This window comes from Indicator indicator, chromosome Z (assembly GCF_027791375.1).
Source record: "Indicator indicator isolate 239-I01 chromosome Z, UM_Iind_1.1, whole genome shotgun sequence".
Taxonomy (NCBI): Eukaryota; Metazoa; Chordata; class Aves; order Piciformes; family Indicatoridae; genus Indicator; species Indicator indicator.
In genome coordinates this window covers 30,894,355-30,909,690 of record NC_072053.1, presented here as the reverse complement: position 1 = coordinate 30,909,690, position 15,336 = coordinate 30,894,355, and the positions used below count along the sequence as shown (strand labels likewise).

The following is a 15,336-nucleotide window of genomic DNA, read 5'->3' as shown; positions in this document are numbered from 1 at the left end:
AGGAGAAGGGGTCCCATGGGTCAAAGGTGATCTATTTCACTCCCCCTTCCTGTCCAGCAAGCCTATAAAAAGGGCAGACATCTTTTATTGCTCTCTCTTTCTTGCCTTGCCTGCTCAAGAGAGATCATCTGCAGCTGCCGCTTCCTGCATTGACCATGTGGTCAGGGCCTACTTTTCCAAGCCTTCCATCCATGCCTTCCAAAGAACTGAATCCACTTGCATCCAGGGAAATACAAGGCCATCTGGGCTTGGTTTTGCATATTTTCCTATTTATCCTTATCCTTTACCTTTGTGAACCCTCCCTGTTATTTCTATATATATATATAGTTAAAAATTTTCCACTTCTAATTCCAAACAGATTCCAGACCATTTCTTTCATGAATTTACCTCTCCTTTTCCCTACCTTTGTTGTTGTTGTTTTTTTTTTTTTTTTACCTTACTAGGAAAAAGGGAGGGGATGAGCAATCTCAATCTGTTATCATTTGAGTTTTTAAACTCCAGTTAAAGCTCAAACCAGCACAATGATGTTTTGAGATCCCTTCCTATTCCTAACATACTGTGATTCTGTGCAATTCTGACATCTGATTTTATCAGATCTAGCAGCTCTAATGAGTGGTTTACTGTGCAAAATTTGTCACTTTATGTCTGGAGTATTAATATTGTGGAAAATGTTTTGTCTGACAGAAAACTGGAATCATACAAATAGATTTTCAGTGACCACTGAACCCTCCACATATGAAGTGTAGACAAAAGAACATATATATTTCTGACAGGGCCACAAAATTTCTTTGACAATGCAGTACTTTCTTACAAAGAGGTAGCTATTCTCACTTTCAAATCTGCACATTTTCATCACTTTCTAAGCACTGTAAGCATATCCCTTTTCATTCCAGTCACTCTGCTCATGCATCCAGGGAGGTTGTGGAGTCTCCTTCTCTGGAGACTTTCAAAACCCATCTGGATGTCTTGCTGTGTGACCTGCGCTATATTCCATGATCCTGCTCTGGCAGGGGGTTGGACTTGATGATCTTCGAAGGTCCCTTTCCAACCCCTAACATCCCGTGATCCTGTGACCTACTTTGTTCTTTACATTCTTTGTATTTTGCTTCTGCAACTCCAACATATCATTACGCTGTTACCTTCCTAATTAAATAGAAATTAATCCAAGTAATCTCTTTTCCTCTACTGTTCTCAGTGACACCAGGGTTTGTTTTTGTGAGGGCATTTATTATGGTGCCAGAACCATTTTGCTGACAGTATGATCATCCTTCTACACCTGTAAAGTCCTCTGGAGACTCCTGAGGAAGGGAACATAAGGAAAATTAAGAAAGCCAAATAGGCAACTTGAGATGCTGCCAAACACAATTTATATTTAAACTCACAAAAGCAGTCCGAGAAGAAAATATTATACACTTCTGTTTTGTCAAACCCTTCAATAGCTTTTATTCAAGTAAAAAGTCAGAAGAGAGAGACATAGCGATGACACTTGTATTTTAGAAGGCAACAAAGTTGCAGACAGCTATGTGGTTTGGATTTCCTATTAACTAGATCTTAGCGTGTTCCCATTTACTGTGGAACTGTAAGGCTATCTTTTGGAGACATGTAAATCCAGCATTCTGAACTACTTTTGTGAAATGACACACCTGATTTTCAGGTACCATAATACTAAAGCTGTATGACCTCTCCAAATATTCCTTTTATTTATTTTTTTATTATTTCACTTTTATACAAAGCTCAACATGGTAGCATTTTTTAAATTTATGACTCATGACACTGTGGAACATACGTGAACTATGTCACATACATAAAGTAATGCAATAACTCAATAAACTCAGCATCAACATCCATGCTACATTAACTGCTAACAGAGAAAAGAAACACCCATCTTTGGTTTTCCTGCTAAGAGCTTCCCTTCTGAGTCATACCAAAGGTGATCTATAAGTCTTCAAACTTCTCAAGTCTGCTCATTTTTGGTAGTTAGAAGTATTGCTTGCTATTTGAACTATAAAATCATGACCTTGTGTGACACAGGTTTGTAAGCGTATGACCAGAATTTATCAGGTTTGACCTGCAGAAAGACGTGGGTAGACTCACAAAATGAATATAAGAATGATGTCCTGCTTTATTTTTTCTCCATACATTTAGAAACAATCGGCATAGTTCTTTCAAACAGGAAAAGCATATCTGCTAGCAAGACTCAGCACTGCAGAAAGTAACTATGTAAGTAGATGAGGCCAAGTGAAAAGTGTCCGTTTGACTGAAAGCAAGGAAATGTGGGGAAAGACCAAATCCTACATTTCAGTGTTCTAACTTAAATACTTTTCAGTTAACAACCAGTTGATAACCAGGAAAATTAGTGTTAAAGCAGCAAGATAGAATAAGGAGAAAACAAAATCCCCACACCTTTTATTCCATTTCTAATGTATAAAACAAGCAATAAATAATAGCATACATAATATTATTCCAACTTTTTTATATGACTTCTTTCATAGTAGACTGATTCTGATTTTTGTTTTTCAGAAGTCTTTGTTTGGAACAAGCAACTTTTTCCCAGAATAATGCTCTTTATTCCACTATACAGATACAATTTTTTTCCAGGCAAGAAACTGCACAGAATTATCCTGATAATGTGTACAAAATTAAAGGTTTAAGTAAAAACCTTAAGATATAGACATAAATAATCTTTTAAGAATTTGCAGTTTATCTTTAGATTCAGAGCACTGTGTTTGAGTCACTCAGGAGAATTTAACTCGGCTCTACTTCAATAATCGTCCATCTATAATTTTTCTATGGCATGTATTAGCTAGAGACTTGTGTGAAGCTTAGGGGAAAATTAAAAAACTTACCTTCAAACACTCTCAAGGATTTCTTGCAGCTTGGTAGAGGCCATTTTGCAGAATTTGATTTTTGAAAATTTTCTTTTAACTTCAGATATTCCGTAGGGAAAATAGATTTGGTAGAGTTGTTTAGTTCTAAAATATTAAATGGGAAAGAATACACAGATCAATGCTGTAAATACTACAAAACAAAAATGCCTTATAAGCTGTCTTTTTATGATTATAACATCTCTTAAATTGTTTAAAATCATATAAACCCAAGGGTTTTCAGATATAGCAAGGCCAAGAGTTAAGCATGATGTGTTGATTCCGTTCCTCTGGGAAAAAAAAAATTAAGAAAGATGGTGTCAAATTCTATCAATGTGAAGTACATAATAATTCATGATATCTAACTCATAAAGCTATGATGACCTCTATAAATGAATATTACGTCTATCAAACTGATTGTGGTCTTAATTCTCAGTTCATATTGGTTTTGTTTAACACTGTTACTCAGTAGTAGTCAGTAATACAAGGAGAGGGGAAGAGTCTGTTTGCCTTTTTTTTAAAATATATTTTAAATGTTGTGGATTAACAGGAAGTAAGAACACATTTGTGGAATGATTAATAATACATTTCAAGAGCTGACATACATTGATCTCAAGAAATCATCAGTCTTTTGGGATATAATTTGGGGAAATAGGGCAATAGAAAGGGTTGCCAAGCAGTAGTTAACAGAGAAAAATTTAACTCCCTACCCTGCTTTTGGCCCTTCAAACCACCACGGCTAAAATACTAATAATAGAAGCTGTTACCGTAACTCCTTCTGTTCCTTTCTGTAGAATAAAAAACACATCACATATCTTTGAAAAGGCTTATGCATTGTTACTTTACCTGGTTTATTGTACATACTTTTGCAATAATATTTTGTGAAAGGATCTTTTTCTCTGGCAAATGTCAGAAAGCTAAGCTTTTTCTGAACTGACTCCAGAAAGAAGGAAAAAAAAATCAAGCTGTCCTTTCATTGCAGCAGTTTTCTGTGTGAAAGGAAGGTATTAGCAGATCTGAAGAAAAAAATAAAGTATGGTGGTCTTACTCCCAAAATTATCCTGTATTTTACCATGTCCAAACACAGGTGGAATGAGGCTGCACAACACACACAGAGTACAGAAGTCTCCAAATCCTTTTATCTCTTTCAGAGAGAACAGTGCTACTGTACCCAAAAACCTCTGTCACTGAAGGGAAAGAGGCCATTTTCCTTCTTAAATGCAAAAGGAAAAAACACTATTCTGATTTTTATATAAGAGCCTTGTATTCTATCGAGCATATTTGGATTAAGTACTATTTGGATTCAGAGAAATATTCTCTGATAACACTCTCCTTGCCTCTCACAGCATCAACAGATATTTTAGTTTCCTTCTACAAGCCATAAAATTCAGCTGAATTCTTTCCACTTTATTGTCCACATTCAAACACTGAAACCTCTGGTGAGGCATCTAATTCCTCCTGAAAAGGCAGTGGTTACAACTCTTACTGGCTTTTAGAAGATTGCTTAGTTAGGCTTCTGATGAAAGACTTTTTCTGGCTGTCCAAGCCACTTGTCTTTCTGTATGTATGTGACCCTTTCCCTGCCACATGCCTAGACCTACCACTACAATGAATCTGTGTTTCTCTAAAGCCCTGGATTTACTCTACATGTGTGCCAGGTCTGTCTCTCCTTGGGAAGATTTAATGTAAGTGGAACCTTACATGAATGGAAGTGTAGAAGCCATATCTGGCTCAGTCTCTTCCCTGACAGGAAGGCAGTTAAGACTGAGTTGCTTGCAGTGGGTTGCTGAAATCAAACCAAAAGCTGCTGTCTCTGTGCACCCTATTATCTGACCAGATGTATGTTTATCCTGATGGGAGAAAGGCTTCTAAGAAAGCCTTTAAAAAAGACAAAAATGCGTTACAGACACCATCAGAGAAACCTGATTGGATTGGAACTCACTCTCAGGGGAACTAATGGAAAAAGCTCACTTGATCAAGCCAACTGGCCAAAGAAATCCTTATGGGTCACATTCAGCTTTGTGTCTCTGAGTTAAGCTTTTTTTACTTCCTAATTGGTAGATAATTGACTTGTTAGCCTTCATCTTTTTTGACATGTTACATACATCGCTCTGTTGCAGCTATGTTCTGTTTGAAAAAAGTACAAGCTAAAATGTTAACTTCTGAATATATCCTTAAATGTTTTCTTCTTGAGATATCCTTGCAGAACAAAATGTAGTGATTCAAAAGGAAAACCAGAGAAACTATCCAGAATAAATCAGTAAGGGAAATAAGACATCTCAGCTGTAGTATGAGAGAAATATGTAAAGAATGATAGTAACTTTGCTTCGCTAGCTGCACAAATGTGTGTCAGCAATGACTTTAGCATAGCTTTTAAAAGGCTTAAAGGATTTCTGGAGTAAAAGAAATATCTAATACCATTTACATTGGTTTGGCACCATCCATCTTCCTTATTGTCTTGATTTTACTAATTTGTCTAAGTATTCGGTATCATCAGTACTTCTTGGTTGATTTAAAAGCTAGTTAATATGCTATGTCATGGGAAATTTCAAAGTATTGTTGTTAATACACATACATAGAATCATAGAATCATAGATTGCATCAAGTTGGAAGGGACTCTTGAAGGTCGTCTTGTCCAATCCCCCTGCAGTGAGCAGGGACATCTCCAACTAGATCGGGTTGTTCAGTCCCCCATTAAATGTCTCCAGGGATAAGGCCTCCACCACATCTCTGGGCAACCTCCCCTATTATTTCACTACCCTCATTGTGAAGAACTGCCCCACCTCCTATTGCTATATGACCTTCAAACAGTCCCTCCCCAGCCTTCCTGTAGGTCCCCTTCAGACATTGGAATGCCACTATAAGGTCACCCCAGAGCCTTCTTTCTCCAGGTTGAAATTTAGTGTATCTATTTTTGCATATGTTCCTAAGTCAAGCATATATTGATATACACTGAAGAGCAATAGACAGTTGCTATAAGGCCATATGGAATTCTCTCATCTAAAGTTGGTTATACTAAATGCATCTCATATATTGTTGTGTCTAGTTACAGTAGACTCTCTACACATTTAAGACACTGTATTTACACTTTGACACACAGCTTGTTTTCCTCAAAAAAACTCCATATGTTTTTAGTATTTTCACAAAACAGGTGAGGTTGGAAGACTTCTTGAGATCAACGTGTCCAATACTCCCTGCTCAAGCAAGGTCAGCTACAGCACTTTGACCAGGAGCACATCCAATCTGGAGACTCTGTGGTGGTAGGCCATGACACATGGCCCAGTACAAATCCAGACAGGCCTCAAGATGTCTAGACAGGTCCTTTCTCTCCCCTCCTTCTCGCCACAATAACAGGGCAAGGTGGGAAAAGGAACAAAGGGGACAGGACCTTGCCTGTCTGGTAAACAAGATGCCCATCTGGGGTCAGAGCAGGTAAGCTTCCCCACATACGAGGTCCTTGATTCTGCCTTTTATGGTCATAGCCTGGCAGGATGCTTTCCATTGGGTAGCTACATGTTAGCTTTAGTGCCCCATTGGACCAAGTGACCTCTGGCATTTTGTATATATACAAGTGGCTAGGTAGCCTAGGCGCGTTGCTCAAGCCTTGCTCAAGCCTTGCTCAAATCTGCTGAAGCCTCACCTCACTTTTCTCGAGTGCCCTGCCTTGCTTCTAGTGTCTGGTCCAGAGCCCTGGGATAAAGCCACGAGCCATACGTGAAAGCCGTGAGCCTGCCTGCCTGGGATTTGTCTGCTGTTTTGCTTCTCCCTGGAACCAATTGCATAAAGCCTGAGCCTCGAACTGGATTACAAACCAACAGTTTCTGGAGCCTGTCAGCAGAGAGAGTGAGCTAGGGACCATCTCTAAATTCCTACTCCAATTTTCGTCAGTAAATCCGGCCTTCTCATATCTCCCTAAGGGTTATTGGTCGGCCTTTGATTTATAAGTGGGTGAAGCTGTTTGCGACTTAGCCTTTTCCAATCTCCAAACTCTCTAAATTGTGTCAAAATTGCCATAAGCATCCTGAAAGAATTCACGACTGAATATAACCTGTAAATAATTTTAGCAGTTTTGTACATAGTTTTGGGGTGGGGTTTTGGGGAAAATAGAAATGACTATATCTTATAATTCCCGCCTCGTTAATTTAACCTCAACTAATACAGATTCTCCACAGCCTTTCTTGGAAACTCTCACAGGAAGGAAGTGTTTTCTTATCTTCATATGGCGTTTCATGTGTTTCAATTTGTTTCTGCTGCCTCTTGCCCTGTAAGTAGGCACCAGGAACAGGACAAGAGCTCCCTCTTCTTCATTCTGGAGAATGGGACTGGTCTTTTAACAGTGGTGCCCAGTGACAGGACAAGAGATAACAGCCACAAATTTGAACATAGGAAGTTCCATATAAGCATGACAAGGATCTTCTTTACTTTAAGGGTGGTAGAGTATTGGAACAGGCTGCTCAGGGAGAAGGTGAAGTCTCCATCTCTGGAGTCATTCAAAATCTGCCTGGACACCTTCCTGTGCAACATGCTCTGGCAGGGGAGTTGGGCTAGATGTTCTCCAGAGGTCTCTTCCAACCCCTGTAATTCATTCTGTGATTCTGTGAATCCCTCACATCAGGCATTTTTACATGTTGTATATCAAGTATGCAAAGGCCATGAATAATTCTGGTAAATGTTCATTTAAATTACAGTATTTTAAATGTAGTGAAAAGTTAATCTGTAATCTAGCCTACAAAATGTTAAATACCCCTAAAGCAACTAGAACTAATTCTATATTGGTAAAAAACACTTCATCTGTACATTAAAACCAAAGGAGCAACCAACATTAAACAAATGAAACAAGAACAGCTGGAAACTTCTATACATCAGCTATGCAGGGTGGCCAAAAGTGTTTAGGCTGTAGCCTTCCATCCATTTCCTCTGCTGCAGCGCTGACATAGTCAGCCCCTATCCCTCACCACCAGCAGCTCCCCAGTGAACCATCCAGAGGTGATTAGTTTGAGAAATACATCCTTCCCACCCAAATGAATTCTTATTTCACCTAGTTAGTTCCTCAAACTGGTCTGCCATCAAATTAGACAAAGTTGTGCCTGTGTAGAGGAAAAGTCTATGCTGGAAATAGAAGCTGGGCAGCTCTGCTTATCAATGTGAAATCATCACATTTTAATCCACAACCCTAACCTGCCACTGTCACAGCACTCTCCCAGTTTGAAGTGGATTGCTGCAAGATCTCTGCAGCATGCAAAAATAAACAAACACTCCTGCATGGCTGAGTCATTTTGATTAGTTTGTGGCCTATGTGCACAGAACATAGAACTGTCTCCAAATGCCATAGTACAATTTTATTAATGGTGCTTGAATTTACCTTTTTAAGATCCAGGCATAAAAGACTGACTCATGCTCTTACAGGTATCACATCTACAGCGCTACTTAACTCTCTCAGTAACCACTCTAACATCAAACTTCCCTTATCCACCATGGAGATTAAGGTGTAAGAGATCAGGAAGGGAGAATTTAAAAACAAATGTAGGGGAAGTGTACAGTTCTGCCAGCCTTTATTTTCACTCTAGTCAAACTAAATTAATGAAACCAAGAAATTATTTCTTTGGTTTTTGATTGCTAATAATTTTTACAGAAAAGATTTTACTGGTAGGAAATGTTGAGAAAAAAATTACTATGTCTGGAGTTTTTGATTATTTAGAAAGAAGAAACTAAACAAATGCAAAATATCAACAAGTTCTCAAATCTGCATTCTTGCCACTAAAGCAAGACTGCATCCACTGCATTTTTTTCTCTCTGTCTTTCTTTTCCTTTCTTCCTCTCTTTCATTCTCTCTTTTTCTCTCCCTTCCTCTCTTTCTCTCTCCCTTCCTTCCTCTCTCTCTTTCTCTCTTTTCCAACAAAATATTTATTCAGGGCAGAAATACAGGAAGGAATGGTACAGCATTTTTCTGTATTGTAAAAATTTTCATTTTTATACCTGTTTGGAAAAAGACTCTAGAAATTGTAGTGCGACACAGTGGACATGGAGTGCTGGCTGGATTGTCTTTGGCAAGCATCCTGAGGCAAGGTTCACAAAAGATGTGGTGGCATGGATAGCACCTGTAAGGATTGAAATAAACATCCAGGCACACTGCACAGAGATAGCTTTCTTTGTCTCCTCTAAGTTCATGTTCATCATCTGTATGCAGGTTATCATTTGCAGTCTGCAAGGAGAAAAAGAAAAAGAAAACATATTTTCACACATCAACTATTTTGGATAAACCAACCAGCAGAAAGGTGACTTTAAATAATACTTAAGAAGTTGGTACACATTGGGGTATATTCTTAATTTTTAATATAGGTTATTTTAGAAGAGATGATGAAACACACTGATAAGACAAGAATTTGGGAAAGGAGAACAAAAAGCATAGGAGACGGTAAAAGAAGGAAGTAGCAAAAAGAAAGATTGAGTAAAACTGTACTATGATCATATTTCTTTTTTAAAAAATGAATTGTAATAATTTATTTGTAACTTTATTACCAAAATACCTGGTTACTTTTCCAAGAAAGTCACATAAGAAAATTACTAAAAATAACCTGCGGACCGTTTCTCCTTGGAAAGGTAATTTGTGAAGGGCATGTTTCAGCAAGAACAATGATTCAGTCTGAAACAAGCTCCAACTTCATTATTACAATGCAGAGTCTAAATCTGAGAGTAGAAAGTCTAGGAATCCCTAACATCTTTGGTAACTGCTTTTTTTTTGCCAGCACATATACTCTGATATATTTGCAGAGGGACATAGCTGGACTTCCTAAATGGTGTATATGCCATATGAGCATGACAGCTTGGATCTATTGCCAAGTTTCTGCTTTGCTCTTGTAAGATTACTAAAATTTTTCACATAATCTGAAGATCTTATGCTAACATCATCCACGGGTTTTGGCTTACAGAAAAAATATTTTTTTTCCCCTCTATCCATCCTCAATATCCAACAGACCTACCAGGAAAGAATCAAGACAGAGCAGGGTGTTAGATACTTCACAAGTGTCAAAACTCTTCTCTCATGCCCCTAATGCTTGACTCCAAGCCCTTGCTTATGATCCCATTTTAAGTGCCTTAATTTTAAGCTACCTTGCAGTGATTTCCTGCAAGCTTCATTATATGCACATGATACCCCTTGCTCAATTACTGCCCTGTAACTACCTCTTTGATAGTCCTGCAACACTTAATCCTGCCATGAGAATTCCTCCAACCCTGCTATATGGACTTGGCAGGTTTAATTTAATGGTTGGACTCAATGACCTTAAAGTTGTTTTCCAACCTAAACAATTCTGTAATTCTATGTAAGGATGTAGTCATAATTAAAATCTAGCACAAACCCAAACGATGGGGGACAAGTAAGCTTTTGCTGACTGGCTTTGATAAGCTCTGTTCAGAAAGGAAATGTACTGTGTATAGAGGAACTGCCTGTGTTATTGGCAGCAAGTTAAATGTCTTGCATGAGCCAGTCAAGTAAATGACAGAGCTAGAAGTGCAAAACGGCTGAGAACTCAAAGGTTAAGAGTAATTTGCTTAGTGAATCAGAGGAAGAGCTAGTTTTTTCAACAGCTTTGTGCTCCTTCTCAAAAGACCTATCTGGGACATAGCATCATTTAGTATTGCTGAAGCTTAAATCAGAGCAACTTCCTTATGCAAGAAGCTAAAACATTTTTTGTCTGCAATTAAGCAGTGCCTATATATTCTAATTTGTGACAAAGCTTTGGCATTTGAGAGCATTACCAGCATAAACCGGAATGCTGTTCTTGCAGAACTATAGTACACAAAAAATTGAGGATAGTCATGTAGACATTAAGGACAATAATAGGAGCAGAAGATTGCCAAATACTATCTCAAAAACCTTGAAAGAAAAACTATTGCTCCTTGGAAATGAATGAAAGTTAAAAGCCTTCTAAAGTTTCCATCTTCCAAAGTCACATGAGAACTGGTAATCCTGACTGTACCACCAGACGGTAACCCCTGGTATTTCAGGGTTTGGATGGAAGAAGGATGTTAAAACAAGATACAAACAAGAGAAGAATCTATATACATGCTACCACTAAAAGGAGGTTCAGAGTGAAATTTGAGAGTATGATCAGAACAGTGCTAATACTAAATAAAGCACATACAACATTTGACCAAGATGCCAAATGAAAAAATGTCTGCTGTATGTAAGTATTACATATGCTGCAAATACAGTCAGCTGTAACTCCATAGGTTTATCATACTTCTGCCTAAGGTAGTTATCTAATCTATTATTTTAGTATCTCAGCACTTCACAAATGAAACTCATCTCAAATTGTCTGGTTAGCTGAATTTGCTTTCTCCAATACGCATTAAAATTTCTTGCACTAGTTTGCTGTGACTTTATGCTATTGTCAACCTTCTGATAAAGTTTTCAAGCTCAGCACAGTGTTGTTTGGACTTGACTGGGTGACCGCCTTTGCGCAGACCACTGGTGGTCTGACAGGCAGAAGTTAAAATGAATGCAGAATAATTAGATAGTGTACAGAAAAGACACCAGAGATTAAACCAGTGAGCAAGTAACCTGAAGACGAGATGGTCACAGAAAAATGATGCTCGGTAGTTATGAACCCTAATGTGTGAGCTGGACTGGTACTCTTGTTCAGGTGCAGAAAGTTCAGGAGAAGGATCAAAGGTTCTGACAACATTATGCACAGTCAGGAAATCTTTGACAATTCCGCTCAGTTCTCTACTCTTCTCCAAGGTTAAAAGAGGTGCTGCTGTGCACGCCGAAATATGTCTTTTCTGATGCTGGCCTGGAAAAGTTAGTTTTAAGATATTGTTCAAGATAAAGGAGATAGGAGAGGAGACACCTTTTTTCTTGGTCACAGATGGAAACACGATAACTCGGAACTAGGAGCTGAGCAACTGGCATGCATGGACACAGGGTCTTGTTTACAGAGCAGCTGCATTGTAAACTATTCCTTATGACTAGTAAGCAAGAATTCAAGTGTTCAGAGCCAAGGAATTTCACATTTCATTTAACCCATGTGATGCTGCCCCTTTGATGAGTCCATTCACCTCATCATTGGAACAGAGCCCTCACCAATGGAAGGCATCAGGAAATGAAAACCTGCCAATTCTGTGGTGCCTTGTAAGGCCAAAAAATTCTTCATGTGTTGAATACCAGGACTTCTTCATAACCACAGGTTAAATATGCATATGGTAAACCTTTGGGAGAGTGTAGCTTGTGCTAGCCCCAAAGGAATTTCTTCTCTTGCTACTTAAGCAGACTGCTTTAAAAGGCTCTCCTGAAGTTCTGTGTACTGTGATCACTTCTAGAATAGCATACCTAAGTCTGAACATCTACAATTTAAAACTGACAACAAAACCCAGAAAAGGGCACAAAAAATTTTAAAAAGCCTAAGATATGTCCTACAAGAAAAGACGAATTCAATGAAGTTCATCTTTTAAAATCTATCAGAGAAAGTAACAATATGATGCCATACCTTACAGATGCAATTAACACTTCAAATCAAGAATAAGCCACAAATTTGAAGTGAGAACAGCAATAATTTAAATGAATTATTAATGTGATAAATTCTTCACCACTTATAAACTACATATAAGGATTTTTTTTCCAAAATAGCTAATCCCATGGCCTGTAACTAACAGAGTGCAAAGCCTAGAGAAGACTATTTATCAGTGTATAATCATTACAGCACCGCTGCAGTCAGAACTAAGAGACCCTGCCAGCACTGAAATGGCTGGATTAATTCAGCACTCTATGGAACATAAAGCTCATCCTCACACAAGGGCACTCAAATGGAGTCAGCCTGCATTTTTCTTCTCTGGAGAAGCAGTTATATTCACAAAATATCAAGGCAATCTGACAGTATCTGACTTCATAGATGTAAAACTATTACAAAGAAACCATAAAAACATTTACTTATTCAGAATGAATTCAAAGTTTAACAGGAGGTACATACATTTACTCTGACAGCTTGAGGAACAATATTCTTTTTATACACTTTGTTCACTACCAAATGAATTGACGAGTGTTTTTCAAATGTCTGGTTAGAGTTTCATTGAGAGTTACAGAACTGTAATTACCTCAGTATCCTGTTAATGGCAAACATTATTTACTATTAGTTAAATGCATTGCTAATACAATTTCACAATTTGAGGACACAACTGGGTACCTTAAGAAAAACAAATTATAAAATTCCTTGATATATGGAAAGCTAACCAATTTGTCTCACTGAAATATTTCTGTTTCAGTAGATCTTTAATCTTATGTCAAGCCATAAAGGCTTATTTTGTGGAAGATGAGAACAAGAAAACTCAGAAAAACAGATAAAGGAGGAGAAAATTATCTGATATATTTTCTTTTTATTCCTGTACTATTTTATTGCATTACCGATTCATACTGTTTTAGTCAGGTTGAAACAGGCCCCACAGAATATCTTTTGTGCTAAAGTTGTACATAGAGATTATGCACAATTTCCCTTTATTTTCAAGCATCTTATATGTTTTGGTTTCTTGTTATGATGGATTTGGAACTACATATTTTTTTTTTTTAATGCAATTTGGTTAATCTCTGTGATTCCTTCTGGAGTAACTGACCCTTCAACCTTTTGCAATATGCATCTCAACTAGTAGCTCTAGGTATTATTACCCTCTCAGAAATTTGTCTCAGAAGAATCAATTTTATTGTTTAAGGAAGATTTGTATACACAGCTTTTATGAAGATCTCTTGAAGATCACGGTAATTGCTTTATTGACTTATCATAAAGGCTTATTCATATCATAAAGTAATAATCCTATTAAAATAATTTAATCATGAAGATGAATTTAGAAACAGTCCACTGGCATATTAGTCAAATTACTTGAACCACAATCACCTTAATGCATTAATATTTATAGTGACTAGTAAACTAGTATATAAGAAATTAGTGCCATGTTACAAGCTTATCTTAATTTTTATTTTTGCATTTAATAAAACACACACATTATTTACTCAGGCTTTTAAGAAAACAATGTGCGCATTGTAGCTAAGTTAGTAAATGTAGCTACACGCCAAAGATAAATATGCAGAGTAGAACATCCAGGCACAGCTATTAGTGTTGGCACACCTGACAATAAAGCAAGTATTAATGATTCATCTTTCCTGTAACTAGTACTTCAAACAAAGAGGAGGAAAATTCATTTGCAGAAGTCTGCAGAATCATGGAATCATAGTATCATAGAATGGTCTGGGTTGGAAGAGACCTCCACAGGTCATCTAGTCCAAGCCCTCTGAAGCCAGCAGAGGCATCCTCAACAAGATCAGGTTGCCCAGAGCCCTGTGGAGCCTCACCTTGAATATCTTCAGGGATGGGACCCCAACCACCTCCCTGGGCAACCTGTTCCAGTGGTCCACTACCCTCATGGTAAAGAATTTGTTCCTAATATCCAATCTAAATCTGCCCTTTAGTTTGCAGCCATTGCCCTTTGTCCTATCACTACAGGTCTTTGCAAAGAGTCTCTCTCCATCCTTCTTGTAGGCCCCCTTCAGGTACTGTAAGGTTCTTATTACTTCTCCACAGAACCTTCTCTTCTCCAGGCTGAACAACTCCAGCTACCTCAGCCTGTCCTTGTAGCAGAGGGGCTCCAACCCCCTGATCATTTTTGTGGCCCTCCTCTGGTCCTGCTTCATCACGTCCATGCCCCTCCTGTACTGAGGGCGCAATACTTCAGGTGATTCTCAACAGAGCAAAGTGGCAGAATCACCTCCCTCAATCTGTTAGCCATGCTTCTTTTGATGCAGCCCAGGGTGTGATTGACCTTCTGGGCTGCAGACACACACTGTCTGCTCGTGTCCAGCTTCTCATCCATCAGTAGCCCCAAGTTATTTTTCACATGACTGTTTTCTATCACCTCATCCCCTAGTCTGTATTGATAGTGAGGATTGTTCCGGCCCAGAAACTTCTATGAATCTCCTACAGCCCTGATGCAATGTCTAAATAACAGATAAAAAGTTGTGTTGGCCCTTTTGGTGTGAATTTCATGATGAGAAAACTTTTTTTTTCTGTTTATTTTACAGAAGATGTAGGGGAAGGAAAGTATTGTTCCTCCTTTTGGTATGATACACCTCCTTCACATTTTGGGAACTGAAATGAAGTAGAACTGGCAGTAATAAGTGCTAAACATACTGCTGAAATTTACAGACATACTTGGACTGGAAGGTCAAAGTATAGTCCTGAAGAAGTAAACAAGCTGCAAGCACAAAGACTGCTTTCTGCTAATTAGATCAAAGCAGTTGCTGTCTACATCTGAAGAGTCCTCCTCTCTAGTTTAAAGAGAGTACATCTGGTTTCTAATACAACCTAGTAGTTGTTCTGGTACATGGTAAAAAGAAAGGAGTTCTGTCAACATACATGCCTGAAGACTTAGAGAATCAATAAAATATTTCTGGTGAAATATTGATGTTATACCTGTAGAAATAGTGTAT

The 15,336-nt window shown here is 38.1% G+C and overlaps 1 protein-coding gene across 1 annotated transcript in view; it reads right to left on the bottom strand.

Annotated features, from left to right (window-relative positions):
• The window catches only part of RNF180 (ring finger protein 180), a gene marked incomplete at its 5' end in the record, with an annotated part of 93,220 nt that overhangs the window by 27,275 nt on the left and 50,609 nt on the right, over nt 1–15,336 (bottom strand). The window contains 2 exon segments of the mRNA XM_054397550.1: nt 2,847–2,972; nt 8,841–9,066. Of these exon segments, the coding sequence (XP_054253525.1) occupies nt 2,847–2,972; nt 8,841–9,066 (352 nt within the window).